Source organism: Xiphophorus hellerii, chromosome 9 (assembly GCF_003331165.1).
Source record: "Xiphophorus hellerii strain 12219 chromosome 9, Xiphophorus_hellerii-4.1, whole genome shotgun sequence".
In the NCBI taxonomy this organism is placed as follows: Eukaryota; Metazoa; Chordata; class Actinopteri; order Cyprinodontiformes; family Poeciliidae; genus Xiphophorus; species Xiphophorus hellerii.
The window spans coordinates 29,450,384-29,478,326 of NC_045680.1; the positions used below are offsets into that span (position 1 = coordinate 29,450,384).

The 27,943-nt window shown below is 40.1% G+C and overlaps 2 protein-coding genes across 4 annotated transcripts in view; one reads left to right on the forward strand and one right to left on the reverse strand.

Annotated features, from left to right (window-relative positions):
• The window catches only part of LOC116726052 (uncharacterized), a 591,833-nt gene that overhangs the window by 401,032 nt on the left and 162,858 nt on the right, over window positions 1–27,943 (forward strand). The gene's annotated exons all lie outside the window — the stretch shown is intronic.
• LOC116726038 (lysine-specific demethylase 4A) lies at window positions 220–27,806 on the reverse strand. 3 transcript variants are annotated; one of them, XM_032572517.1, is made up of 22 exons: window positions 27,420–27,806; window positions 24,758–24,920; window positions 23,953–24,128; window positions 23,744–23,858; window positions 23,431–23,624; window positions 22,814–22,863; window positions 14,579–14,682; window positions 13,942–14,079; window positions 11,979–12,211; window positions 11,134–11,285; window positions 9,842–10,194; window positions 9,375–9,471; window positions 9,103–9,287; window positions 8,123–8,327; window positions 7,949–8,025; window positions 6,870–6,925; window positions 4,948–5,056; window positions 4,486–4,674; window positions 4,185–4,355; window positions 3,823–3,942; window positions 3,103–3,195; window positions 220–2,999 (listed from the first exon to the last, which is right to left on the reverse strand). In XM_032572517.1, the coding sequence occupies exons 2-22, from the start codon at window positions 24,893–24,895 to the stop codon at window positions 2,859–2,861; spliced, it is 3,096 nt and encodes a 1,031-aa protein (XP_032428408.1). In that variant the 5' UTR covers window positions 24,896–24,920; window positions 27,420–27,806; the 3' UTR covers window positions 220–2,858. The 3 variants fall into 3 exon arrangements, with proteins under 3 accessions (XP_032428408.1, XP_032428407.1, XP_032428409.1); XM_032572516.1 differs by lacking the exon at window positions 27,420–27,806 and adding an exon at window positions 26,211–26,729; XM_032572518.1 differs by lacking the exons at window positions 220–2,999; window positions 3,103–3,195; window positions 3,823–3,942; ... (12 more) ...; window positions 14,579–14,682; window positions 27,420–27,806 and adding exons at window positions 21,740–22,009; window positions 26,211–26,740.

A 27,943-nucleotide genomic window follows, 5' to 3' on the forward strand; every position in this document is an offset into this window, starting at 1 on the left:
ATTTTAAACACTTTAATTAAAGAGTATACATGTAAATATTTGAGCTGGAAGATGTTCCAATTACTGCTGGAAATAAGGAAAGCAATAATGAGGTATTTCCATATATTCCACAGTGTGTTTTCAGTCTGACGCATTCCTAATCATGGACATCATGGATCATGGATCTTTAGTTTTGACATAATAAAGAACCCTCCTTGAAACAAGGAGAACTGAATGAAAGAACTGAGAGTACATTTCTTTAATTAAACAAATGTTACAAAATGTCTGCATAACAATATGAAAAGTAACTGCTCTCCCTGCTGGCTCAATAAGATTTTAAAATAGACTACATGACATTTACATTACACAGGCTTTTGTGAAAAAATACACTGAACGTTTTACAAACAGCACAGTAAAATAGAATACAAGATCAGTGCACAACTTAGACTAAAGAGAAAATGAAATGATCCCTACATGACCAATGACCAGCTAGAAAACCTGCTTGATAATGATGATGTCTGACGGCCATCTTGTTCTACCAAAGCAATGGGATCAAAGAGTTGGGTGGAGCCGGACACGAACAAGCCAGCAAAACTTTTAGAAATGTACAACGAACGCCATCTTTTTCTGTATAAACTAACAGTAGCACCTTGATGTTCAAATGACCCACAAACTGGACTCAGCAGTCCAATGCACAGAGTCAGAGAGTAGGACAGGCAGGCAATAGAAACACATGAAAAGCAGCAGAGACTTAATTAACTGCAGAAGTCAAGTAATCAAACAAACTCAACAGAATTACTGTTTATGAAGCAGATGCTAGTTTCTCAGCGCACCACGATGCAATGAGCAATAAAGAGTTATGAACTTCACCCAAGGAGGGAATGTAGTTAATAAAACAGGACATTAGGGAACAAATGGCTGTGCTACTTTTAAAGAGTTTAACCTGTTTACTCCACAGCATCCAGCGGAACATTGTACATGTCTAAAGAAATGATTGTTGCAACACTTACATGAAACCTAAAAACTTGCATCAAAATCCAAGAAAAATATCCCAGAGATTTAAAAAAAATCTTTTTTCATTGCTGGTTAATTTTTTATTATTATTATTTTAATAAAGCCTTACTTCATTTATCCATAAGAGTCCCTATATGTTTCTTAATTCTGAAATATGTTGATAGATTTTAAAATGCAATATATACCATGAAAATATTCAGTCTTGTGATATTTCTACCGCAAGACTGAAGATGTGAGAGTGTTAAGATTAAGACAACTCATAAATATTACAAATGGAAGTTTCCAAACCATTTGGAACAAATAAAAAATGTTTTAAGCTCCTGGTCTGCAGTCAGTGTAAAGCCAGGCTTCTCTGTAACTGTTTTAAAGCAGCTGTCTTTGTTCTGTTTTCAAAGGATAATGTGCAATAGATCAGAGGTTTTCAAGCCTCCTCCTGCATGGTGCTTACTTGCATGCACGAATAAATGTCTGATTAACAAACTGGACAGTAGCTGAGGAGGAAATGAAATCATTTGATTCAAGTGTGTTGGAGCAAATACTCATGTAAAATATGGAGGACAGTGGGTCATGAGGAACAGGACTGAAAATCAGAGAACTGGAAGAAAGTCTTTGAAAGGAAGTTTTTAGTTTGTTCTTTTATGATACAGATTTTCACAATCCTGTAGAACCTTCAATAGACAGGCAGTCTGGTGTAATGAAGGCCAAGTCATTAATGGGTAATGACCTCCTCCCTGGAGGCAGAGACAGACAAGTCCACTAAGCTCCGCCCATCAAGCAGAGGCTAGTAAACAGAGAATGAGAGTCATCTGTATAATTGATAAATGTCATATTAGTTTTGAAATCTTTAAAATCTATGAAATAAAAAATGTTCGTATCGTTTTATGTTTAGAAAAAAAAACTAGTGGCCAGATATTTGGGAATTGGATTTTTAAATCCACCTCTATAGAGAGGAGGTTTCTAGTTCACATGTCCGGAGTGTCTACTGATCTATGGGTGTTGGTGTGAAACAACTTTGAGTGGCTAATGTGGCAGAATGTGGGATTCTGGTCTGTTGTCTGTGAAAAGCAGCAACTCCAGAAGTTTCTGGTAAATATATAATTATTTCTCCAAAGGTCTGAACCTCACTGATTGTCACACACTGTACATGAATAAAGAAAGTTTGCTTAGAATGACAGGATTTCAGTTCAACCTGGAAACAGATTATTTCAAGGTTTAACAATTTTTGCAGTTACACATAATGTTCACAAGTCATTGGACAGAAATTACTTTTTAAATGTTAAAAAAGTTGAGGGATTCAACTCTCTTCTGTTTTCTACCATTTTCAACAGAATAAAAACTGAAGGGCTGAATGTGAAGTAGAGGTTTAGAATAATATTTGGGGGATGTGTGTGTTCTCCTCTCTGAAACCTTTTAATGGCCACTAAAAGCAAAATCTGAAATAAATTAGGAACAAGTTGATGTTGGATGGAAAATGCTCAGCTGGGGTCAATTTAATGAAGCTTTGTTTTTTTAAGACTATATCAGCACAACCACTGACTTTACATTCCAGCACTAACCCAGTTTTCAAACATCTTACTTCACTCAGTGCTATTTGTTATGTATCCTTGAAGTAATGCTAGAGCTTGTGGCCCATTAACATTATTGCAAGGAGTCCTCTGCAAAAATGTCATCAGAACAAAACATTTTTTGACCTCACAGTCCAGCAAAGAGAACAAAGCGTTGAAACAGGCAGCAGTCCATGCAGATCCTGAAGAAGCCAGCTGCTGCTACATTGTCTGAAACTAGCTGCAAAGTTAAGGTGCATTAAAACACTTCAGTCCAACGGTGCTGCTGGTGTGTAAGGCGGGCTGACCAGGTGTGAGGGTCTACTCCATGATGGCTCTGTAAATCACAGGCTCAATGTAGTCGCCCCTGTACCGGGAGTTGATCACTCTTTGTCTCTTGGATTCTTGGATAATCTCATTGTCTTCAAAAATTCCATCAAACCTCATATCTGATGCCTTAGACTGCCGAGAGAATAATAAGGGTTACATGGACTATTTAATAACAGCATTGTGTAATTATATGCTACAACATTGGTTTGTTAAATAAAGGTGAATTTGAACTAACCAGTCTGGATTTGACTCTCTTGGGAAGTTCTTCGTCCAGAGTGTAGACATCATCTCTCTTGGCTGTTAGCTGTGAGCCATCTTCAAATTCCACCTGCGGTTTGGAACAACAGCACATATTAACACGTAACACGCACGCAAATAATGAATTAGTTAATCAACCAAAATCTCATATGTAGCCAATAATAATCAAAGATGATTTTTTTTTTTTTACCACAAAACACTCCAAATGAATAATTTTAGCATCCACTGGACCTCAACTATAATGCTATTATAAGTTCATGTCTATGTGTCATTTGGCAATTATTCATCTGAGTGAAAAAGTTCTTTGGGGTTCCTCCAGGCTCAGTTTTCAAACTACTTTTGTTCAATATCAGTATACTCTATCAATCTCATATTACTTTGGATCCCTGTTTGGAAAAGGATAGATTTTAAAATCTTATTGGTCATTAAGCCACTGAATGGAATCAAATCTTAATAATTTCAGAGAGATGTGTTAGATTTAAACCATGTAGATTTCTCAGGTGATCAGTTTTGTTTACTCAGTGTTCCAAAAAATAAGTCTAAATCTAAAAACAAAAGTAGTAATTACTTTCTGTGTCCCTTATATATGGAATTGTCTCCCTAAATAGATAATAAATTATGCAGTTCTTACTAATAAGAACATAAAGTCAAAGATTATTTTGACACCAATTGCAGGAAGAAACAGAAAAATACTTACCAAGTACATTTGAATAACATGAGCTGCCACAAACTTGGCCCCGTAGACCAGTCCATCTGTCCAGCGCACCTGAACCACTTCACCCTGCGGTGGGGGGCCAAGTTGAGCGCAGTCTTGATTCTGAGCAAAGAAACACACACACGAACTGATCAGTCACCTTTAACACTTTCAAGTGAGCTATTCAGCATACCTTTAGCCTAAAGCTACATTTAGGCTAATCCAAAAAACTGTTCTGTCTAGTTTCTAGTTTTTAAATCTCAAGACAATCTTATGTTAATTCAGGTAAAATGAACAATGCCCTTTACTGTACATCTCTGCTTACTACTCTAGATGTTTTTAATGCAAAAACAAATAAAACATACCACAATGTCCTCCGGGAACAGGTTATCACTGAAGGAGCCGTCATCAAAGTTGACTTCATAAAAGGTCTCTTTTGAGAGCTGAACTACATCACACTGATAGTAACGGCCATTCTTGTGCTTACAGATGACTTTCTGACCCACAGTAAGCTCATGCATTGCTGCCTTATTGCGCTGCAGCAGAAAAAGCCACAAATAGCATCATTAATGTATGCATCATACTGAGTAGGGTCCATTCTAAACTATAAATAGATAAAAACTAAACTCATGTTGAAGAGAGAAAAGATCCTGTGCAGCAGTTTACCTCAATCTGAGCAGGACCTTTGTGCCGACAGCAGGTCACATGGACCACAAAGGGCCAATCATCTGGCTGCATCAGTACCCCAGCAGCCTGGGCGCAGGTAGGGTGGTATGCAGTGGGACAGCGGCCATGAGAGCACTGCACACAGCAGCCAGATGCCTTTTTCACGCGTTTCTTGCAGTAGTAACATTTCTGTGAAATGAAAAAACAGCAGTCTGGGCTCAGCAAGCCGTTAAAAATAGCTACAGAACAGGAAATATCCTGTCTTGTTCCTGTTGTCAATTGTTTGTCTTTACTGAGTCACAGAGCTGAAAACATGTCTGAATGACAAATCCTCACTACTAAAGCTCACTGTTTTTCACACCTGTTAGCCTGTTAAATATACAAGGTTGTATTCTGGCTTTAATACAAGGTTTTTCCCTTTACTTAATACTTGCAGCTCGTGGTGACACCATGTGAACTCACCAGTTTAAATCTCTGTAGAGGGATTCCACTCAGATCCACAGGACTTCTTTCAGCAATGTTGACAAAGCGCGCCTCCATTACTGCCACAGCACACAACACATGTACCCACCTACAAAACACACAACACTTTCTGATGTTATTTATTCCAACTGGTGCATTAACCAACATACTTAAAAGGGCAGTATTATGTATTTTCCAGGCACATAGTGGCTAGATTATGCAATAAAAAGGTTCCATGTTACCTTCAGTTGTTATAAAATGAAATTGGGCCTCTGTCTCTTTAAGAAGCTCCTACTTTTTCCGACACACTGTCTCAGCACGTAATCCATGAAGCTGTTTACAACAATTCTTAGAAGAGTTGGACTCTTCTAAGAGCTGTTAGAAGAGTCCAACTCTTCTAACAGCTCTTCTAATCAGCAGTTACTTATGAACTGCTGATCATAAGTAGTTCCTATGATCAGCAGAACCACAGTTCCACCAAGTGTTTGCTAATTGCTGTTGTCGCTAGTCTGGAGGAGCTGAGTGGGGGAGTGGTTGGAAGGGATGCTCTGTGAGTGAGAAGTTCGGCTTGACAATGCAGGTCCAAGGAGGAGCTTCGTGGAAAAAGGAGGTGCTTTGTGGTAGCAAGTGTTTAGGCACTCCTGAATGGCTGCCAGGGGAGATTCAAGGGTCCCTCAAAAATGCCAGAAAAAATCTAACAACATTCCAGGTATTTTTTTGATGAGTGTAAAACATTGCAACATGATACAAAACTTCAAAAAAGTTAATTTTACATACTACACTCTGTTTCTAAAGCTCACCAGTGGCTAGGTCAGGTGAACACATTGTGAACATAGAAAAGTTCACATTGTGGACTTTTCTATGTTCTATGTTGTTCACATCATGAACTCCTGTCCGAGTTCAGGCTCCAACTGATCGTCAAACCTCACATCCAAGAGGAGCAAAGTGGCTTTTGTCCTGGCTGTGGAACCAGTACTTTGTGGGGTTATGAGTAGGGATTAGGGGGTATTTGGGTGATGTAATGTCTATCCAATCCAATGCCCAAAGTAAGAGCTGTCTGCATTCTCACCACAAGGTTGATCCTCTTTACCTTCTCAAGGTGGTTCAGGAATCTGATCCAGATGGCTCTTGGCTGCCCTTTTAGAGCTTTCAGTAACCCTATGGAAGACTCCAGACTATGTTTCACATACAGCTTGGGTACGCCTCACCATACACAGGTCATATGTGAAACATGAGTGTGAAACATTGGTGTAAAAGTCCTCCCAGGGCTTTGTAGACAATACTGTCGTGGTAGAATATCTTCACATCCAGCCCATGAAAATCCCAACTTGAAATAATTTGGTCATATTATTTGTTGTTTTGCCTGGTCCAGACTTTGTATTCCAACTCACTGTAGCTTTAGGTGTTAAAAATCTATTCATTTTGCCTCTGGCATAGATTAGGTGAAGTTAGCTAAATGTTCACATTTACATTTTCTGGTTTATTTTCCGCCACCCCCTCATGTTGTGCCTCCCCTAAAGAATTCTGGCACCCCCTAGGGGAGGCACGCCCCACACTTTGAAAAGCACTGTGTTCTACATCAGTGGTCCCCAATCCCCGGGCCGCGGACCGGTACCGGTCCGTGGACCAATTGGTACCGGGCCGCACAAGAAATAATTAAATACTTCCGTTTTATGTGTTGAGTCTGGAGGATCTTTTATTTTGAAAATCCTTTAACCGGATTCTGTCGGTTACGTCTTGTGCGCCAACATTGAGCTCACAAGCAGCAGAATGAGTTAGAAACAGCAGCAACAGCATCGGTGTCGGTCGTCTCGACGCGCTCCCCTCTCCCCTCTCGGTCAGCAGCAAATATGCGAAGTCTTGACCGGTCCACGGTACTAAAAAGGTTGGGGACCACTGTTCTAGATAACCCTGGAACTTACTTATCATTGGTGGTTTTATGTAGGGCTCCACCTCTTAGCAAACACAGACAGCAACTCTGCAAAAAGAAGAAGTCTCATCAAAGGGTCCAGTCACAAAAAATGTCACTTTTGTTTGGAAGCAGTAAACTTATTCTTTCTCTGCTGGCATTGTTTTTAAGAACACGTTCTGGAGATGAAAACTTTGAGGCATTATTTACTCAGAAAAATGTTCACATGGCACAGACAAGGTCTACTAATATATTATCTTGGCAATCATTGTTGTATGTCACATACATTCAACAATCTAAATTTCTTTTGCATTTAAAAGAAATTTGAAAACCATTATGATGAAGAAATATGGCATTTTTTGTGTTGTGTATTTTTTGTTTATTTTTTGTCTGTATTTTTTGTTGAAATATGTCTGTAATAGTCTTCTGTGCTAACTAATTTTCTTTTTATGTGAATAAGGTCAAATATTACAAGTTCATATTTTTCTCATCCTTTTCATTGATGACTTATTTTAGGGGTTACATGAACTATTCATAATTATTATTGAGTGAATAAAATGAAAAACAAAATGAAATAAAATTATATTGCTCAAAAACTACAACTTTTTATTCAGACTGTACATATACAGTGCTTCTTATTACAGATTTTACAAAACCATGACACATAAATAATTAAGATAAATCAAAATTAGGTATAAGATAAAAATGTGTAAAAAATTCTATGATGATTTCCTTAACAAGGGAAAAAATTTTATCCAAATCAATTTGACTGTCAAAACGCAATTGCTTTCAGCCCCCTTCATGTTGTCAAATAGATTCTATTTACTGTAATGAAAAAAAATCACCATTAAAAACAGATTTTTGTATTTATACAGTGCATCTTTGTCTGTTGTTAAAATTGGTTGGGTGTCCTAAAATGTTTAAGTGTAACAAAAGGCAAAAACGGAAAGATATTTTAAGGAAATCGATTCTTTTTCATAGCACAAAAAAACAAAAGAATAAAAGAGGCATTCCCATGCTGAATTTGTGTTATAACACCTCTCACAAGGTTACTTTCAGGAAGAACCAACTGTAATTCATTTTAATACCAACCTCATTCATAGCATTGGCCTTACATCGTGCACATTTCCACTCGGTGATCACACTGGCTGGGTTCACACCGTAGCAGCCTAAATGATGCACACACAAAAACACACAGCAAATACACAGGAAAGTAGGGATTATAAAGTTATGCTGTGTAGATGTAAAGCATGCTGGTGTACTGACTGGCGTGAACCCAAACACTGCACTGTGAGCAGCTGATGAGGAGGCTGGTTCCATCTTCCTCTAAATAATGTGCAACGGGTTGTTCTTCACTCTCTGCGTCTTCTTCTGTGGTGATGGTGAAACACATTTCTGGGATAAGAGGCTTGGTCTGCATCCTCCCACCTGCACCAGCGACATGACTGTCCACGCTTCTGGCACACTCTGCCTGTGGACAGACACAGCAAGGAAAGAAAGACAGCCGTTTTTCTTTCCAACTTCTGACTGCTTCAATTGGAGAAAAGTTTCCCAATTTCAAAACTTTGGCTGAAGTGGCGCTTGTAACTCTAGCCTTCAGTGCAGTAGCAGAGTGCGGATTGATCCTCCAAATAAACATCAAAACCATGACACATTTGATTCTCTATTCAATGAAATACAATTGAATGACATTATTATAATTTTAAAAATGGATAAAAATAGATTGTGATTTTTTTGACAACATCTGTCAAAACGAAGAACAATGAAAAAGTCTAGCGCAATATCTGCCTGCTAAGCTGCCAGGTAAGCTACCAGTTTTTTAAGCAGCCGTGTTACAAGGACTTTTCTGAAAACAGAAAAGCATTTATGATATGCTACTGGTAATATGATATGCTACTGGTATGTGTTACTTTAAAAGTAAAAAAAAAAACAAAAAACTGTAAATCTCTCATATTCCAACATAGACCCCTGCAGACAAGCGTGGCCTGTACAGTATATGCAGGTTGCACTTGTGAAGAGGTGCAGATTACATTCAGGTACACTCAATAGTCTGGAAATTACAATATTTCATATCCCCAGAATGGAAACATTTCAAAAGAAATGTCTTAATGCAGTTATCGCAATGCTGAGAGCAATCAGAAAAATAGTCTGTCATTCTTATTTTGTTATGGAGAGAAAAAGAAATGCTTCATGTCAGAGTCAGAAAACCATTCAGGTGTTGTGTTCTCTCTGATTGAGAGGAATACCTGTTGATATGTTTGGAAGAGCATACAGATGGAGCAGTATGGAGGCTTAGAGCCCATGCGCTGGTTGTACTCCCTTTCTTTCTTCAGATTGGGAGGGCTACTCTGCCACAAATGGGTCAGAGGTTTGGCCCAGTTGTCCCCTTCAAAAGTACCTGCCTCCACTGGGGGAAGCTCCTCTAAGACGTCTATGGCAGAAAAACAAATACATTCATTACGTTTCAATATACATGTGAACAAGAAAGATTAAAGGAAAACTTAATGTCAGGACAGACCTTTTTCACTGCTGTTATCTTTGATGTGTGGGGGCCGTGGCAGCTGATCTGGATTACTTTCCAGCTCTGCATCAGGAGGCAACACTTCTGCCACTTGCTGGAGGTACAGAGAACACCAGCAGAATTAGAACGAAAAGTCACATGTTCTGCTAAAAGGTGAACAGTATGAGCATGTATTATTACAGAAGATCACAAAAAAGAAATGATTAAAACTGTCCATAATAATAATCATCAGATTTAGGGGGTATAAATTTTGCACATCTTAAAAAACATGTTAACTTGTGTTTGGTCAGATCTCAATACATGCAATACCAACTGAGTATTTAACAACAAATATTGTTGCTATATATTGTTGATGTAGAAGTATATTAAGATAATGCATTTATCAGAAACTAAAGCACTACAACAGGTTAAAATACTTGAATTATCTGGATTGAGGTAGAATCACAGATGCCAACACTACTCACATGTTTGGTGTCTTCTTTCTTATCACTGCGTATGGCCTGTTCTTCCTCCTGCACCAGGATTTCTTCTCCATAGTCTCCTTTGGCATAGCTATGAACATGCAGGACGTCAGCAGGGCTGAGTGTTCTCTGAAACAGCTTGTGCACAGGGATGTTACTGGTTTCCACCCGAGGCTCCACACTGCCCTCTGCATTTCCTTCTACTGGCAGCAGAGGACTCATGTCTGCAGCCCGTCCACCGCTCTTGTCCTTTCTTGCAGAAATTAGTCTGTTTGAAGTTTTCTTGTTGGCTTTAGAAATGCATTTAGGTGGTGGTTTCATGTGCTTCTCCAACTGACGTTCTGACTTGGGTTGTGCTGTGTTGAAAATGAAACACTTTATTACAACTCTGTACACTGATTTAGTTAAATGATTTCCAAATTATAAGTTAATGATAAAGATGCAGTTCAGAATACACATGAATGACATATTTTGATTCATTGTCTCTAGAAATAACTTCAACATCAAGGACACAAAAAATTTAAAAATGCTCTTCCTTCACTGGGAATTTATGTGGCAGCTCGGCATATATTAAAGCAGGGGTCTCAAACTCCAGTCCTCGAGGGCCGCAGTCCTGCAACTTTTAGATGTGCCTCTGCTGCACCACACCTGAATAGAATAATTAGGTCATTAGCAAGGCTGGGAGAACTGATCTACACAAGGAGGAGGTAATGAAGCCATTTCATTCCAGCGTTTTATACCTGTGGCACTTCTAAAAACTGTAGGACTGCGGCCCTCGAGGACTGGAGTTTGAGACCCCTGTATTAAATAGTATGTGACCTGTACTTGTATCGCATTTTATCAAGTCCAGAGGAACCCAAAATGCCGTACACTACATTGAGTTATTCACACACACTCACACACTAATGGTGGTAGATGATGCACCAACTAGAGTTGGTCTGCCACTGAAGCCTGTGGTTATTATGGGGAAAATGTGAAGAAAGTTTAGGGGGAGTAAATCCAAAACTACTTTTAAGGTGTCTTGGACAAGAATGCTAAACTTGAATGAATTAAACTTCGGAGAATGTATTAAGCACTAGGTTCAAAGCAGGATAGCATGCAAGTATTTTTATATCAACCAGTGGTGTCAATATTTCTAATTCTACCTATTAGAATGAATGTAGGATCCAAACAATGTGAAAGTTTTTTCTTTTGATTTTATCTAAGAATATGACAACCAGGTGAAAAGAGGCTAGACTTAAAAGGCAAAAAAGTAGCAGAAAGGCAAGAGTAAATTGAAGAGTTTGGCACCTTACCTGAGGGAGCTGGGACTTTGTTGGGAGAACTCTTCATTGATAGCTTGGGACTCTCAGGCTCCACCGCCTCCTTGACTCTTACATCACAATTGTCTCCTTCAGAGGTCTGGACAGGTTCAAGCGGACGTTTTTTCCCACTTTGAAGATCTGAGCTGAATCATTTAAAAATGTTAAGGACACGTTAAGGACAGTTTTTAATTTCATAAAAGGTTTAAGACGATGCCAGCTGAGAAAATTAAATCAAGTATTACAGACAGATTCAAAAGCAATGCTCAGAGATTTTTACCCCTTGTCTAGGGGTTGACAAACTTATTTGTTCATTTATTTAGCTGTAGTGGTCTTTATTCAAGTGGCTCGGGCAACTGGTCAGGATGCGTCCTGGACGCCTCCCTAGTGAGGTGTTCCAGGCACGTCCCACCGGCAGGAGGCCACGGGGAAGTCCACATAGTCCACATAGTCCTGGGTCTACGTGGACCCAGGACATAGTCCTGGGTCTTCCCAGGACTATGTCCTGGGTCTTCCCAGGACTATGTGGGAGCGCCTTGGGATTCCCTTGGAGGAGCTGGAACAGGTGGCTGGGGAGAGGGAAGTCTGGGCCTCCTTACTTAGACTGCAAAGTATTTTGAATGATTTGAACATAGGTTCATCCTTTTGACATACAAGTGGAGGCAGTGTGCAAAAGTGGCTCAATGTCTTGTGATATGATCAGATATGTCAATTGTTTAACTTTTGAAAAAGTTTGACTTTTTCATATTTCATAACAATTAGGAAAGACTTGTTAACATTCCCATCTGTAATAAAATAGTCAGAGAATATTGAAGAGAGAGAGTAGAATAAATTAAGACCTTTTGTCCTTCTGTGCAGGAGACGTTGGCTCCTCAGACGATGCTTCACTGGAAACCTTCTTACAGGGACTGGCCTTTTCTTTTTTGAGAAACTCAGCAGCCTCTGGAGTTGGTTTCACATGGTCAATGGGAGTATCATCTTTCCCTGCTTTCCACAGTTTGTAACGGTCAGGCTGAAACTTGCGTACAAATGCATCCATAGATATCTTCACCATATCTTGACGGCAAGAACACTGCAGAAACCAACATGAAACATTTCGTAGCTTCAACAGCTAAAACTAGCCAGTTGAGGTCTCTGCCATTGTTAGATGTAGTGTGTGTTCTCATGAATGTAAGACTGTGAAGACAAGACGGGTTCTTGTTAAGGTTAGTGCTTTAGTAAGAGGTTTAGAGTAGTCTGTATTGCTGAAATTGGTCATTTTGGTCTTGAAATTAAATCTTTTCCAAGTTTCCACATTCGTATATAATTTAGTGGTGCAGGGGTATTTGCCTTGCCACCTTGGGGGCCAACTGTGTGGGTTTGGGGTATGGGCACAAATTACACTCACAAATTTGCTGTGAGTTGAGTTTTGTAATCTTGTAGCATAAAATGCCAGAGAAATTTATCTTTGTACAATCATAGATAAGAACCTTTGTCTGTGAAAAATATTGAAAAAATAATAATTACACAAGTTACACATATTTAAGGTTTTTTACAAACACAAAGCAAAAATCTACATATAAAACTCTCAATTTCCATCACTTGTGTGTGAGTTTTAACCTCCAAGTTCAAAATTTGATCAGGGTTTTAACTCTTTCAGTTGACTGGTCAATGACTAATGTAACAATACATTCAGATTACAGATGGGCTTAGCTGTTGTGGGATCTGATAGGCCAAGTCAGACATCCGACTCCATCCTCATCCCGCTTTGATTGGATAATCCTTTTTTTGTGCTCCAAATGTCCGGTTTTACTCCTATAGTGGTTTTACGCCTGCTTTGAAGTTAGTTATGTGACAGTCTCTCTGTGATTTACTACAGTCAGCAAAGGCTTTCCCATCAACATTGATTTTTCAACTGACTCATGCAACATAGCAACATAACTGGGATCTAAACTTAAAAAAACAAAATAGGTTTAGTTATTTGAGTTTATTAATGTGGAAACTGTGAAAGCAAATTTGCAGGACTGTATCAAAGTCAGCCATTTGGACTAAAAACAATGTTGGACATGCACAACTTCTACTACATGAGTACCTTAGATTCTGTATAAAGTATTAACAAGGAGGAGTAATGCTGGCTGTGCTTAAACTAATTCTCATTAAGTGGTCATGGAAAAGCAGATGCTGTATGAGAATCCAATCTGTTATCAGTGACATGCAAAACATATGAAAAAATCCATTTTGTATAATACAGCATGGCCCCACCAGTGTCCCTGTGTGAAGGTACCAACAATATAGAGGTTGACATTGGAAACGTAGATGAAACCATGAAGACAATATTGCCTCTGTTATAATAACAAACTTTATGGAACTACATTTACATGACTTCCTCAGCATAGTAGGCTTCTTAGAGACACTGTATGTTTGATGGACTGAACTGTCCATAGCCCCGACACACTATTAAGCAGCAAATTAAAAAAAAAAACACAATAATGAGCTTCATCAGATCTAAGGTTTTTGTTAAAAGATGGCTTGTGCAAATAAAGGTATATTATTTACTCTAGTATGTTAAAAGCAGAATACCCATCGCTATTGTGTCAGTTAAAGGCTCAGATGCATAAATGTCTGACTTAAATTATATTGTATATACGATTAATAAACAATATTTATGACAACTGGTTAACTTGTCTTTTACTAGTCCTTTTGGTATGCTCCTTTGATTTACTCCTTTGTATCTCTAAGAAGTGCCATGACCTCAATACTTGCAAGTTAGACATTTCATTTTGACCTGCTTTACTTGTGTAGAAGTGACTGTAGATAACATACCAATTTAGCTTGTTTTCCATAATCAATCCATCGCTGTGTAGCAAAGTTGGTGGACTCAGCACAATTGAAACCGTGGTTGAAACCAGCATGATAAGCAAATGGAAAAGTCACAATGAACTGCCCAGCTTCCTGAGTGACCTAACATAGCAGGGAAAAAAAAGAAGATGGATTCATGTTCCACCTGACTTTTCTTATGTAGTCACTAAAACATGATTATCACTCTTCAGTTAGAGGCTTCGTTGTAACAGAGACTGCAGGGACCACAGTCATCAGCATCAACAATAACTCTTTAATTAAACAAGTTATAAGACCATTTAATTTCCTTTTGGGATCAATAAAGTATTTTTGAATTGGACCCCACATGATTTGTACTTGACTCACCCTGCAGCTACAACAACTGACAAGATGGAGCTGAAAGACATTAAGCAAAAGCTAAAAAGCGGGAGAAGATACTGCTTACTTAAATGGAGGTTTAAAAACGAAAGCAGTAAAATCTTATTGAAAGTAATATAAGCCATGCTTAATGTAAGCCACGCCCCTTGTATTCAGCAAGCTGAAAGTTTATGACTTGTGAACAAACATGTTGTCATCTCTGTGGAGATGAAAATATGGATTACTTTCTCATAACGTGGATTACCTTCTCATATGGTATACCATATTTTTTGAGGATTGAGGGTGAAATTAAAGTCATCTTGTGCCGCAAGAAGGCTTCACAGCTCTGAGCATTCCCAGGAAAGAAACCTGGAAGAGAAAGAAAAAACTCAGATATTTCAATAAAGCTAAAGCTATCCATTTGAATACTTGTCTTTGAACAGGAACTTTCTCAGGTGAAATATGCTGTGCTGCTGAAGCTATGGCAGTAATTTTTTTTATTTTTGTTACATTAAGTCATGCTTGTGTAACAGACTTTATTATTATTTCTAATTAGAATAGAATAGAATAGAATAGAATAGAATTCAACTTTATTGTCATTGAACTGTCACAAGTACAAGCAACGAGATGTAGTTTGCATCTATCCAGAAGTGCTCTACGAGATATAAATATTTATTTACAGATGTACAAGACTATGTATGTATGGGCTATAAGGGGTTATAGCAAAGAGATATAGATATTGTGTATAAATATAAATATGGGAGCTATATGCACAGATTATACAGATTATACAGAATATACAAGAATGTTAGGGAATGGATTATAGATAAATAATGGCAGATAAAATTTACAGGTTGTATGTGTGTGTGAAGAAAACAGTCCGTGATGTGTGTGTGTGTGAGGATAGTCCATGTGTTATTGTTGTATGAGAGGATAGGGGAGTACTGTCCTTATAGTTTATGTTTTATGTCAGGAGGCGTTCAAAAGCGTGACAGCTGTGGGGAAGAAGCTGTTCCGGTGCCTGGTGGTTCTGGTCCGTAGGCTTCTGTAACGCCTCCCAGAGGGCAGGAGGGAAAAGAGTGTGTGTGCTGGGTGAGTGGAGTCCTTTGTGATTTTCCCGGCCCTTTTCAAACACCGCTTCCTGTAGATGTCCTTGATGGCAGGGAGCGGTGCCCCGGCGATATACTGGGCAGTTTTCACCACCCTCTGCAGCGCCTGCTGGTCGGAGACAGAGCAGTTCCCGTACCAAGCTGTAATACAGTTGGTGAGGATGCTCTCAATGGTGCAGTGGTAGAAGTTTGTGAGGATCTCTGAGGACAGGTGGTTCTTCCTCAGGGTCCTCATGAAGAAGAGGCGCTGATGTGCCTTTTTAATGAGTTTGGAGCAGCTGGTCGTCCAAGTCAGGTCCTCGGAGATGTGGACTCCCAGGAACTTAAAGGTGTCCACACGCTCCACCACTGTCCCCTTAATGTGGATGGGTGGATGTGGGTCAGCGTTCCTCCTGCAGTCCACAATAAGCTCCTTGGTCTTCTCGGTGTTCAGCTGCAGGTTGTTTTTGTCGCACCACTCAGCCAGACGGTCTACCTCCTCCCTGTAAGCGGCCTCGTCATTATCTCTGATGAGGCCGATCACCGTGGTGTCGTCTGCGAACTTGATGATGGCGTTAGAGCCATGGACAGGTCTGCAGTCATAGGTGAAGAGGGAGTAGAGGAAGGGACTCATCACACAGCTTTGTGGCACTCCGGTGTTTATGATGATGGTGGATGAGAAGTGGTTGTTGCTAAGGAAAATGATTATTTAATGCTAAAAATACACTTAATCTTATGACATGTGTAAAGGGATAGTCAACACTTTATTTGGAACAGTTTTCTGTGGAGCATGGGGGAGCTCACAATAGTAGACATTCAAACAAAGCAGGGCCCTTTTGCCTCCCCCACACACAGAGCAATAAAATTTACAGCCCGAAAGGGGTCAGAGACTTCTTGGCGCCAGAGATCTTCCGTACCAGGCAGAGATGACCACGGGGTAGTTCGCCTTTTGCTTAGATAAAAAACAGACACCTTTGCTATAAATCAGGGAGTCCCGGCTTTTTCTGGGGGCCTGAGGGAGTTCTAATTGGGCGAAGAGCAGAACGCCTTCTTTGCATATATTAAATAGGGAAACACCCTTTTGGTTTATAGTTTCAGGTCAGCGCCGGAGAGGGGAGAGTTTTTTTTCCATCTTTTTACTCCACGTTGGGCGCCTTTGTCTGTCTCTGTGTTCGTTTGTCTTCCCTTGTGTGTTTTTTATTTTCATGAGAAAATGCATATCTCTGTATCTCTGCAACTTTGTGATCGATTGCTTTGTATGAGATTAAAACTCCGTGATCTGTGACGTCAACACGTTTTGTTGTTGTTTCGTTTTTAGCAGCACGCGGTTGCAGGACGCTCACGGAGAACCCCGCTCGACCCGGCTAACAGGAGGAAAAGGAGAGCCATGCTTTTCCAAAATTAAGCTAACCTAATAACTTTCCTTCCTTAACATTGTCCAGCCGGACATGTTGAGGTCGACTGGTCAGGAAGTCGAGCAACCAGTTACACATGAGTGGACTGATGCCGAGGTCTGTGAGTTTGGTAATGAGTTGTGATGGGATGACAGTGTTGAATGCTGAACTAAAATCTAAGAACAGCAGTCTGGCGTAAGTGTTCTTACTGTCCAGGTGAGAAAGGACAGAGTGCAGAGCTATAGAGACTGCATCCTCTGTGCTCCTGTTCTGCCTGTATGCAAATTGGTGGGGGTCTAGTGTGGGGGGGAGACAGGATCTGAGGTGTGCTAGGACCAGCCGCTCCAAGCACTTGGTAATGATGGGGGTAAGGGCTACCGGGCGGTAGTCATTGAGTCTGGTTGGGTTGGGATTCTTGGGGATTGGGACGATGGAGGTAGACTTGAAGCAGGTCGGTACCACAGCGCGGGCCAGGGACAGGTTGAAGATGTCCGTCAGCACTCCTGCCAGCTCCCCAGAGCACGTTCTGAGGACACGTCCAGGTATGCCATCAGGACCCGCAGCCTTGTGGGATTTAATCCTGCTCAGAGCCGCTCCTACGTCAGTGGGGAGGAAAGTCAGTGGCTGTTGGCCTGGGGTGGTAGCTGCTTTGGTTGCAGTTGTGGTATTCCCTCTCTCAAAACGAGCATAGAAGTTGTTAAGTTCGTTGAGGAAGGAGACATCAGTAGAAGCGGGGGTGGTATTGGGGTTCTTGTAGTCTGTGAGAATCTGAAGGCCTTGCCACATACGTCGGGGGTTGGCGTTAGAAAAATGATCCTCCACCTTCCTTTTGTAGTGGTGTTTGGCCTTCTTGATTCCCTTCTTCAGCTCAGCCCTGGCTGCACTGTAAGTCTGTGCATCCTCTGACCTGAAGGCGATTCAGCAGGAGACGAATGTCTCGGTTCATCCAGGGTTTCTGGTTGGGGTACATGGTAATGCGTTTGCAGGTGGTGACACATTCTATGGTGGTGGAAATATGGTTCACTACAGATGAGGCGTACTGATCCAAGTCTGTATGGTGGAAAATAGTCCAATCTGTATTCCTGAACCGGTCCTGGAGCACAGCGTCTGAGCCCTCTGGCCACACCTTTACTGTCCTCACGGTAGGTTTCACACGTTGGATGAGTGGTAAGTACCGAGGTGTGAGGAACAGGGAGAGATGGTCTGATTGTCCGATGTTGGGGAGGGGTGTCACATTGTAGGCTCCAGCCAGATTGGAGTAGACATGGTCCAGGGTCTTGTCTCCTCTGGTGTGGCAGGAGACATGTTGGTGGAATCTGGGAAGAACTGTCTTCAAGTTGGAGTGATTCATGTTCTATTGAGTATTTGTGAATTTATCTCATTGAGTTATTTTTATTTGCTGTTTTGTTATTTTTGCCTTTCTGCACTCTGCCTCGCTGCAGCAAACAGAAAGGGGAGGGGACGGACCACTGTCAGTCTCATACCTTACTTGGAAATAGGACCATTGCACTCCGGAAGTGAAGGGGGCGCTATTTCCTATATTATCCGCAGCCTCCCGTTTTTATTTTCTTTTGAAATCTGTGATATACCTTCACCTTTAGGAAGGATTTTCACTCTCAGTATATTTTTGAACTTCTCTCTTTTATTTACTTCAGCGCAGCTCACAGTTTTTGACAAATTCTGTAGCTTTCTGTGTACTTCTAAATCTGCTCCATAGTAGCATCTTTTCAGGCCTGATACTGCCTCTAGTGGCGTGGGGGTGGTAACACAACTAATTATTTCAGGTGGCTAAAATATTTGGTTCCCCCCTCGTAACTCTGGCAAATAAAGAGCAAATTTTACAAACAGGAACATCAGGATACAGGAACACAACAGGGTTTATTGTTGATGATGAGAAGAATAAACACAGTTAAAGACTTGCTGGCAAATTAATTTGTTCCTATGTTATAGAGGGGGAACAGATTATTTCAGGCAGCTAAAATAGCATACATGTGTGGTTCCCCCTCATAACTTTGGAATATAAAAAGCAAATGTTACTAAAGTCACAGGATTCATTGTTGATGAAGAGAGGAATACGAACAGTTAAAGACTTACTAGTAAATTAATTTGTTCCCATGTTATGGCGGGGGAACGGATTATTTCAGGCAGTTAAAATATTTGGTTCCCCCCTCATAACTTTGGCAAAACACATGCAAGTGTTTTCAAACTTGCAGGATTTATTAGTGATGAAGAGAGGAATAAGCACAGTTAAAGATTTTGTGAAAAAATAATTAGCTCCCCTTTTATGGAGGTGGAACGGATTATTTCAGGCAGCTAAAATATTTGGTGCTCTCCTTTAACTTTGACTAATAATGAGCAACAGTTTCCAAAATCACACGATTTGTTTTTGATGAGAGGAATAAACACAGTTCAAGACTTGCTGGTAAAGTAATTTGTTCCAATATTATGGTGGGGGAACAGATTATTTCAAGTTGCTAAAACAATCGGTTCCCCCAAGTAACCTTGGCAAATAATGAGAAAATCTTCCCAAAATCACAGGATTTGTTGTTGATGAAGAGAGGAACAAGCATGCTTAAAGACTTGCTGGTAATATAATTAGCTCCCATGTTATAGTGGGGGAACAGATTATTTCAGGCGGGTAAAATATTTGGTTCCCCAGTCATAATTTTGGCAAATAATGAACAAATGTTTTCAAACTTACAGGATTTGTTGTTGATGAAGAGAGGAATAAACACAGTTAAAGACTTGCAGGTACATTAATTTTTTTCCCATTTTATATAGGGGGAACAGATTAGTTCAGGTGGCTAAAATATATGATCCTACCTCATAACTTTGGCAAAAATTGAGCAAATGTTTTCAAACTTGCAGGAGCTATTGTTGATGAAGAGACGAATATTAACAGTTAAAGACTTGGTAGTAAATTAATTTGTTCCCATGTTATGGGGGTGAACAGATTATTTCAGCTGGCTAAAATATATGGTCTCCCCTTCATAACTTTAGCAAAAATTGAGCAAACGTTTTCAAACTTGCAGGATTTATTGCTGATGATAAAAGGAATAAACACTGTTAAAGACTTGCAGGTAAATTAATTTGTTCCCATTTTATGGAGGGGGAACAGATTATTTTAGGCAGCTGAAATTGTCGTGATCTGTGTTTTTCTGTGTGTTTATTTTGAGTTTCCTGTGTCTCTGTGTCTCCATGTTGTCCTGTCTCCCTTTGATTAGTTCCCAGGTGTTTCTTGTTCCCTGATTACCCCTTGTGTATTTAGTGCCACCTGTGTCTTTGTCGGGTCCTCGTCTCATTTGGTGTCTGATGTTCTACAGTCTGTCGTCTAGTCCATTCGTGTGCCTTGTTGCTACCTGCGTTGAGCCCTGGATTCCGCTCAGCAGTGCTGCCTCGGTTTTTGGACTGTTTTGGATTTTTGTTTGTAGCTTTGTGCATTAAAACCACCATTTTTACTCCGTACCTGGGTCTACAGCGTCTGCCTCACCACCACACCCCGCACCTCATGATAGAAATATCCATTCGCTCCTCTCCTTCCCCAATAACTTTGGGAAATAAAGAGCAACTGTTTCCAAATTCTCACAGATTGTTATGTGTGATAGCATGTAGTATACTAGAAATTTCCTTAATCCAGTAATCTGTCAGATTTTACATTAGAACGGGATTTACCGGAAAGTCTACACTCTTAATTTTTGGTGTGCTTCTATCAGCCAGTTTTCATCAGGAATAAAAAGTTATAAATACACTAAGTGTTGGAAAACTGTGTTTGGTGACTAACTTTTATTTGTCAGGCTTAAGTGACAAAAGTTGGAAAAAGACGGATTCTCTTGGCGTATAAAATAACACAAAACGGTGTAAGAAGACCTCCACACAAGACCTTGTTTATTTATGTTAGGATTTTGTTATGGCTTCTTTTTTAAACAGCAGCTGCCGATTAAACTGAAAGCTACAACCTTGACACAATTATATGAGTTGTTTTACCAAGAAATCGACCAGAAGCGCCGTGAAAATGGTCAGATCGGCCTCTCTGGCTGCGGTGCTCGCTCCCTACGCAGGGGAACAGAATTTCACAGTGGAACAGATTTTCGCACAAGACCGGTCCAGCGCAGCTCGTTTTTTATTTTCATGTTTAGGGCTGGAGTGCAGGTGACGAGAAGATTCATTTGTTTTTAATCCTCTCCCCAGGTATGCGTTTTATTTTCAATTATACATTTTATTTCCATTTATTTATTTAACTCTGTATTATGTGTCATTGTGACCACCAAGTGGCGTTTTCCTCCTGTCTTTAAATTGTTGCGGTTTTTGTGAGATTTATTTTTTTGTTCGTTGACTTTTGCTGCGTTTTAAGGAAATGTTAGTAGACAGCATTGTTCTGCGCTGCTGAGGGACTGAAGTGCAGGGAGAGAGGTGACGAGAAGATTCATTTGTTTTTAATCTTCTCCCCAGAATAAATGGTTCAATCATACATTCTGGCTGAATGATGTTCACAAACACATCAGTAGGACCCGTTACACTTGTTAGTTCATTGACTCCTATAGTTTTCAAATGCTGTGATATTACATCTACACTGACAGCAGTGCTCATTACAATTTATCTGTTCTTATTCTATTTCCTTAAATTAAACATTACACACAGACACAGTTCAGTCTTCATCGGCTATCGAGATGTCTGAGCATCCAACCCTTACTCGTTACATACTAGTCATTGGTTCAGTCATCTCATTAATGCTGCTGCTGAACAAACACCACAATAAATTCATCTCTTTTTTGCACTGTAACATCATCTAAAACCTGGGGACACACTGCATGACTTTCCCAGTCATCACAGATTGTCAAATCATTAACAGCAAGATCTGTTGAGGGATAGCAAGCTCCTGGATCCATCAGGCCAACTAAACCCACCTGAATGGATTAAACTCATAAGGTGAGAGTGATAACCTCATTGAGTTCTACAATTTATTTTCAAGAGAGACCTGGCAAGATAGCAGTACCTTTTATAAATATTGACATAACCAGATAAATAGATTCATTTAGTTTTAAAGTCCTCTACTTCTGTATCGGAATCGAACATCCTTTCGTCTCAACATCACTTTTGTCTCGAGGCAAATTCACGCTTCAGCTCTTGCCGTCTTCTTCATCATGCAGCAGTCCAGCTTTTCCAAACCCGTTGGTAAAAACCAATATATTAGCCACATTGCAGTGTTCAAGGCGTCTGAAAAAAAGTAGTGGCTTACAGTTCAGAAATGATGTTAAAGTTTACACTGAATTGTTAAAATAAAATCTTAGGATCTTTGATGAGTAAGCAAACATTCTATTTAAAAATCTGATTTAATATGGTAATGTCAGTTCTTTAACTTAAACCCCAACTATAAGATTTTATTTTCCAAATTACACATTTTTGTTCTGTAAAATGATTCTTACCTTTATGTTCAATCTGACATATGTGGTTTATTTCATTAGTTTCTGTATTTCAGTCTCATGTTTTCAAATGTTTTTGCCTTTTTTGTTTTCTTGCTACTTTATTATCACTCTATAATTGTAATTAGTTAGTTAATAGTTTGTATTGTCTATTGTTTTGTGTTTATATTGAGAATGATGTATAATATATTTACAAATAAAGTGGAAAAAAAACAAGCTGACATTGCGTCTCAGCTCTTGTTTTCATTGGCTGTCAGCACACGTGTTGCATGTTGGGTTGGTGGTTGTTTCGGGTCGGGTCAGGTCAGGTCGGGTCGGGTCAGGTCAGTTCCAATCATGCACTTGCAGACTTTTACAACTAACAATCAGTGGTAAAATCATGCAGCTTGCCTCTAATAGTCAGATGAACATTTATCCCTGTTATGATTTAAATTTTGAAAAATATGCCTGTTGGTATTTTTATAAGAAAAACTAAAACTAGATCAACCAGAGTTGTCACAGTAGGATCATTCATTCAGAGAGAAGTTGCATTATGGTGGAAGGTCATGCAATGAAAAAGACTGAAGGATGAAAACACATATGCAGACTTTCTTCTTACCTTTAGCAAGCCGCTCCAGTCTTCTGCCATGCTCTGGTGGGACAACATACCTGCAAATTAACAAAACTGAGACAGTTACTCACAGTATGATTTTGGAGAACAAAGTAAAAATCTGTGGAAAGAAGGTGACTAATATGACTGGCTGTTAAACACATTCTTTTCAAATAAGAATAAAAAAACCCCATAAAACTTCATAAACTAGTTAGTGGGAAGTTAAAACATTCAATACTTTGCACAATAGCAAATATATCTAGTGTGGATGTGCAGATGTGCTCAATGTTTGTCAGTTTTACGGTCACATTTTTTAACAAATTAAAGATCAAGAGACAGTAGCATCAAATCTATTTCATAGTGGATGACGGACATTATGCAAACGGATAATGTTTTAATTATTATTAGCGCAACAATAAACTTCCTTGAAACATTCAGGGAATGAATGTATGATCAATTGGGAGCATACACAGATTACAATTGATAATTACAGTAGGTTCAAATGGAATCCATGTATGATTGAACTGACTTTTCTTCTGTAAAATGCCTTGAGATGACAGTTGTTATTAATTGGTGCTGCATTCATAAAATGAACTGAATGTTGTAAGGTAAACCTTTCTATTTACCATGACTTGGGCTCGCCGTAGTGCAGGTAGCAAATGCTGTAAAGATTCATGTCCTCTGTGTGCCAAGGAAAAGCACTCTTCCACATCCCAAAATAAAGGCAAGGGGTGGTAAGTCCTTTTATCTTCACTGCACTCTCACTCTCCACAGTGTCCAGGATTGTGTTAAGATGGGCCATGTTCCATTCAGACACATCCTGCAACAGAAGGATTCATAGGAAACAGTGAGCAACAAAAAAACATGACCCATAAAAAAACAAACAATCATGGATATGGCTAGTAAAGGCTCAGCGTGTTTTTTCTAGTCCCCACTCACTGGATCAAACAGTGTTCCACTGACATCAGCTCCATACAGTGGGGGGTTAAAGGTCAGGTTCTTCCAAAACTTCCTTTCCAGCTCATCAAAATCCACATATCTGGGACTGCAAAACCTAAAGGTTCACATATTTGGAGATTATCAGTAACACCATAATGAATCTAATAAACACAGTGTTAAAATAAAGGTAAACTACTACGCAAACAGACTTGGCCAAATTAGAGGTCTTCTGAAACTCAACGACAGTCATTGGTTTCTTCTGGATGTTGTACTGCGTGAACAATCCTGACTGGCCAGTGACCACCTGCTGTATTGGAGCAGGAATCAGCAGATCATCGTTGTCATCATATGTATGTCTTGGTTTCCAGCCTTTAGGTGGAATGATCTGCAAGTAAAGCAATCAAAGATGATACATTTCAGAGTAGAGTAACGCAGATATAACTTTTTACAATCTACTAGAGTCTGCTAGGAAGATTTAGAGCCAAGATTGTGTTACATTGTTTTGTATAATTATATCAACAAACATTTCAAGATAAATTTCAGATTCAGCTTGAAGAGTTTTTAATACTTTATTATCAGATTACATGAAAACTGTATGTATTGATAAATTTTTACATCTAATGGTTTATATTTCTAGCAAAGATTTTTTTCGGCCAAATGAAAGCCACGTAAATCAGACTAATGAGTCATCTGCCAGTTATAGATGCAGCTACTGAAGTATTTAGCCTCTGATGAACACAAAAAAAACTTTCATTAAGTTCTTAACAACATCATCATGTTCAAAGGTCTCAGTCTTGAGCTGCACAAAGTTGATCTGTTCAGAGGAGACTCAATCAAGTTGTTATACTTCCTATGTTGCTCTTCTCATAGAAAGTACACAGATTATTTCCTCATAAAATGTTACATTAGCAAAATTATACATTCAGCACCATGACACACAACAAAGGTTGAAATTCCATCTCACACTGAATCATAAAAACAAAAAGATCCATGTGAATAAAATGATCTTCTTACTTTGGCAATTCCAGCTCTGTGAGCTCCTTGTGACTCCATGAAGGCAACATACCGAACAAAGTCCTTGAACTCTTCTTTGGAGGGGGTGAATGTCATTACCCTGAAATTAGGAGTTTGGTCTGGAGTGTCCGTAGTCATCTTGGCATTCCACGTAAAATATGTACTGTTAATGGAAAATGCAGACACACAGATCTGTTAACTGGTTGCACAAATGATAGATCTCCATCCACTCTTTCTAAAAGATCTACTCAAAAACACTTTCCATTTCCAGTTTGTGTAAACCTCAATGCTCTGCTACTTTCTGGGTGTTCAAATATTAGTAGATTTTATATGATCAAACAAAATGAGCAGTGCAGGTGCATTAATGAATAGGAAAATATATATTAACTCCTGTCAGGAGATGTGTAACCTAAACTAAAAAATGATCTGAAAGTGCAAGAGAAGGGTAAGGAAAAAAAACAAAGTTCATCTGTAAGATGTCCACAGGAAGAGTGATCTGTTAATCAAATGCTTTCTTCACCTGATCAGCAGCAACTGTGAGCACCTAAAGGCGCAAAGTTTGCTGCTCTGAAACCTTCAAGTATGTGTCAAGAGCACAGACTGAAGCAATTGCTAAAGCTCAGCCAGGGAAAGGTCATACAGTCATATGGATTCCACCACTCTAAAGGGGTTAAGATTGCTCTCATGAGGGAAAACATTCACAACTTCCAATCCTGATTGGTGGAAACTTCCAAGCAATGGGAGCTCACCTATCAGTTAAAAAAAGAGAGAGGATTCCATCTCTGATCATTTTATATTCCACAGTTTCTTGGACTGTATATTGTTTTAGCACAGGGGTGTCAAACTCCACTTCTCAAGGGCCCCTGTCCTGCAGTTTTTAGATGTGCCACAGGTACAAAACACTGGAATGAAATGGCTTAATGACCTCCTCCTCCTTGTGTAGATCAGTTCTCCAGACTCTTAATGACCTAATTATTCTATTCAGGTGGTGCAGCAGAGGCACATCTAAAAGTTGCAGGGCACTGGCCCTTGAGGACTGGAGTTTGACCCCCCTGTACTAGACATTCTGAAGTGATCACACTGACATAAAAGCTAGGAAGCGTGAACAATGTGGAAAGGATATTCTCTCGAACCGCAGAACTGGGGAATGTCTCAGCTAAGTGGATGGATGGCCATCTGTTCCTTACTGCTGCCCTCTGACACGCTAACCAAGAAATAGCTTTAACTGCGTCCATTTTCCACATGATCCCAGCTGCAAACATCTGCGCTGTCAGTGATGTAGTGAATGAGCTCAGTGTGCGGCGGTCTCTCGGGGATCTGACAGCTTCCTCCACTTTCAGCTAAACAAGTAGCAAACATGGCTCGTTTGCTGACGCTCACTTTCTTCTTCTCAAAACTCGAAGTAAACTCTGTCTTGCAATCAGTAAGTGTGTTTTCCAGTGACAGACTTTACCTTACACACGCTGAGGTGGAGAGAAGAAGATTTATCCTCAAAGCGCGAGAGACGGAGTGCAAACAGATCAGATTATTTCGGTTACCACAGACAGTCCTCCATTATTCCCGTGACGCATGCTCAGTGAGTGTTTGTTTACATCGCACTCAAAAGGGAGGGTTTTCCTTAGTTCTTTCAGCCAATCAAACGCCTCGTATTGGTAGACCAATCAACATTCAGTTAACACTGATGTATTGTTATTGGGCCTGCCATAGAAATGCAAGGCAATGCAATGGAAGACACCTATTATTCTTCACCTCAAAATAACTGCGGCTTCATTTCACCAATTTTTTTATTGTCATATCTTTTCTTGTTTGTGGTACGAAATCTGGTCCCAGCTCAAGAAATTTAATACACAGATTTATGTGATTCAAACCCAATTCATCCATCTTCTAACACCCTTGTTAGTGGGGTCAGGAGGGGTGCTGGTGTCTATCTCCAGCTAGCGTTCTAGGCGAGAGGCAGGGTACACCTGGACAGGTCGCCAGTCTGTCACAGGGCAACACAGAGACAGACAGGACAAACAACCATGCACACACAGGGAGAATTTAGAGAAACCAATTAACTTAACAGTCATGTTTTTGGACTGTGGGAGGAAGCCAGGGTACCCAGAGAGAACCCAGCATGCACAGGGAGAAGATGAGAACTTCATGCAGAAAGACCCCGGGCCAGGAATCGAACCCAGGACCTTCTTGCTGCAAGACAACAGTGCTACCAACTGCACCACTGTGCAGCCCTCAAATCCAATTCGAACTCAAAAATACTTTATAAATCCCAAAGAGAAATTTTATTTTGTTGCAACTCATTTAGATTCTTTGAAATGTTATTGAAGATTGTGATGGCAGGAAAGATCTTCTGCAGCAGTCTGTACTGCACTGAATCTGAAGAAGCCTCTGACTGAAGATGCTCTGCTTTCCCAAGACAGGCTCGTGAAGAGGATGATCAGGGTTGTCCATAATTTTCTTGATCTATGCATCAGGACACTCAGTGGGGACCCGGAAATTCAACCACACACAGGAGTTAGAAAAGGAAAAAACAAGTTTAATAAAATTTTCAGACACTGGTTACTGCTCAGGATGAGGTTGTCAAACAGCACTGAGAAGAGAGGGGAGAAGGCTGGTGATACACTGATAAAGGAGGGGTAACTTAGAAATGTTCAGCTTAACTAACCTGTAGTGCAGTGGACGGGTGGAGCTGAGAAACCAGGTAGAACAGGCTACTGTGGAAGTAAAGGAACTCTCCACAAGGAGATCCAAGAGGCAACACCCAGGGACTTAGACGGTAATCAGGCAGAGGTCATACACAGGAGGACAGAGAGAGCAAACTTAGCTTGAGGGGCAGGCAACACTCGGTGGTCGTGAGGCAAAGCTTGGGTCAGGGTCCAGAAATCCAGAACAGACGGGATCCGTGAAGGGCTTGGCAGTGGAGGTCAATCCGTGGACAGAAAAGGGTCAAAGAAACACTGAAGGCTTGGAAGGAAACGCTGGATCTCTACTGGCTCGTGGTTGTCGATAATCTGGCAAGGAGGCAGCGGCTGAGAGGTGTTTAAGTAGGGAGGGGACCAGGTGGAACAGGTAAGCAATCAGACTTGGCAGCTGAGCTGAAGGAGTGTTTAAGCACAGCATGGACAGGACAGAACATGAAGGAAGGTGGCGGTAATGCACCTAAAAGTTGTTTGCCAACCGCCATAAAAA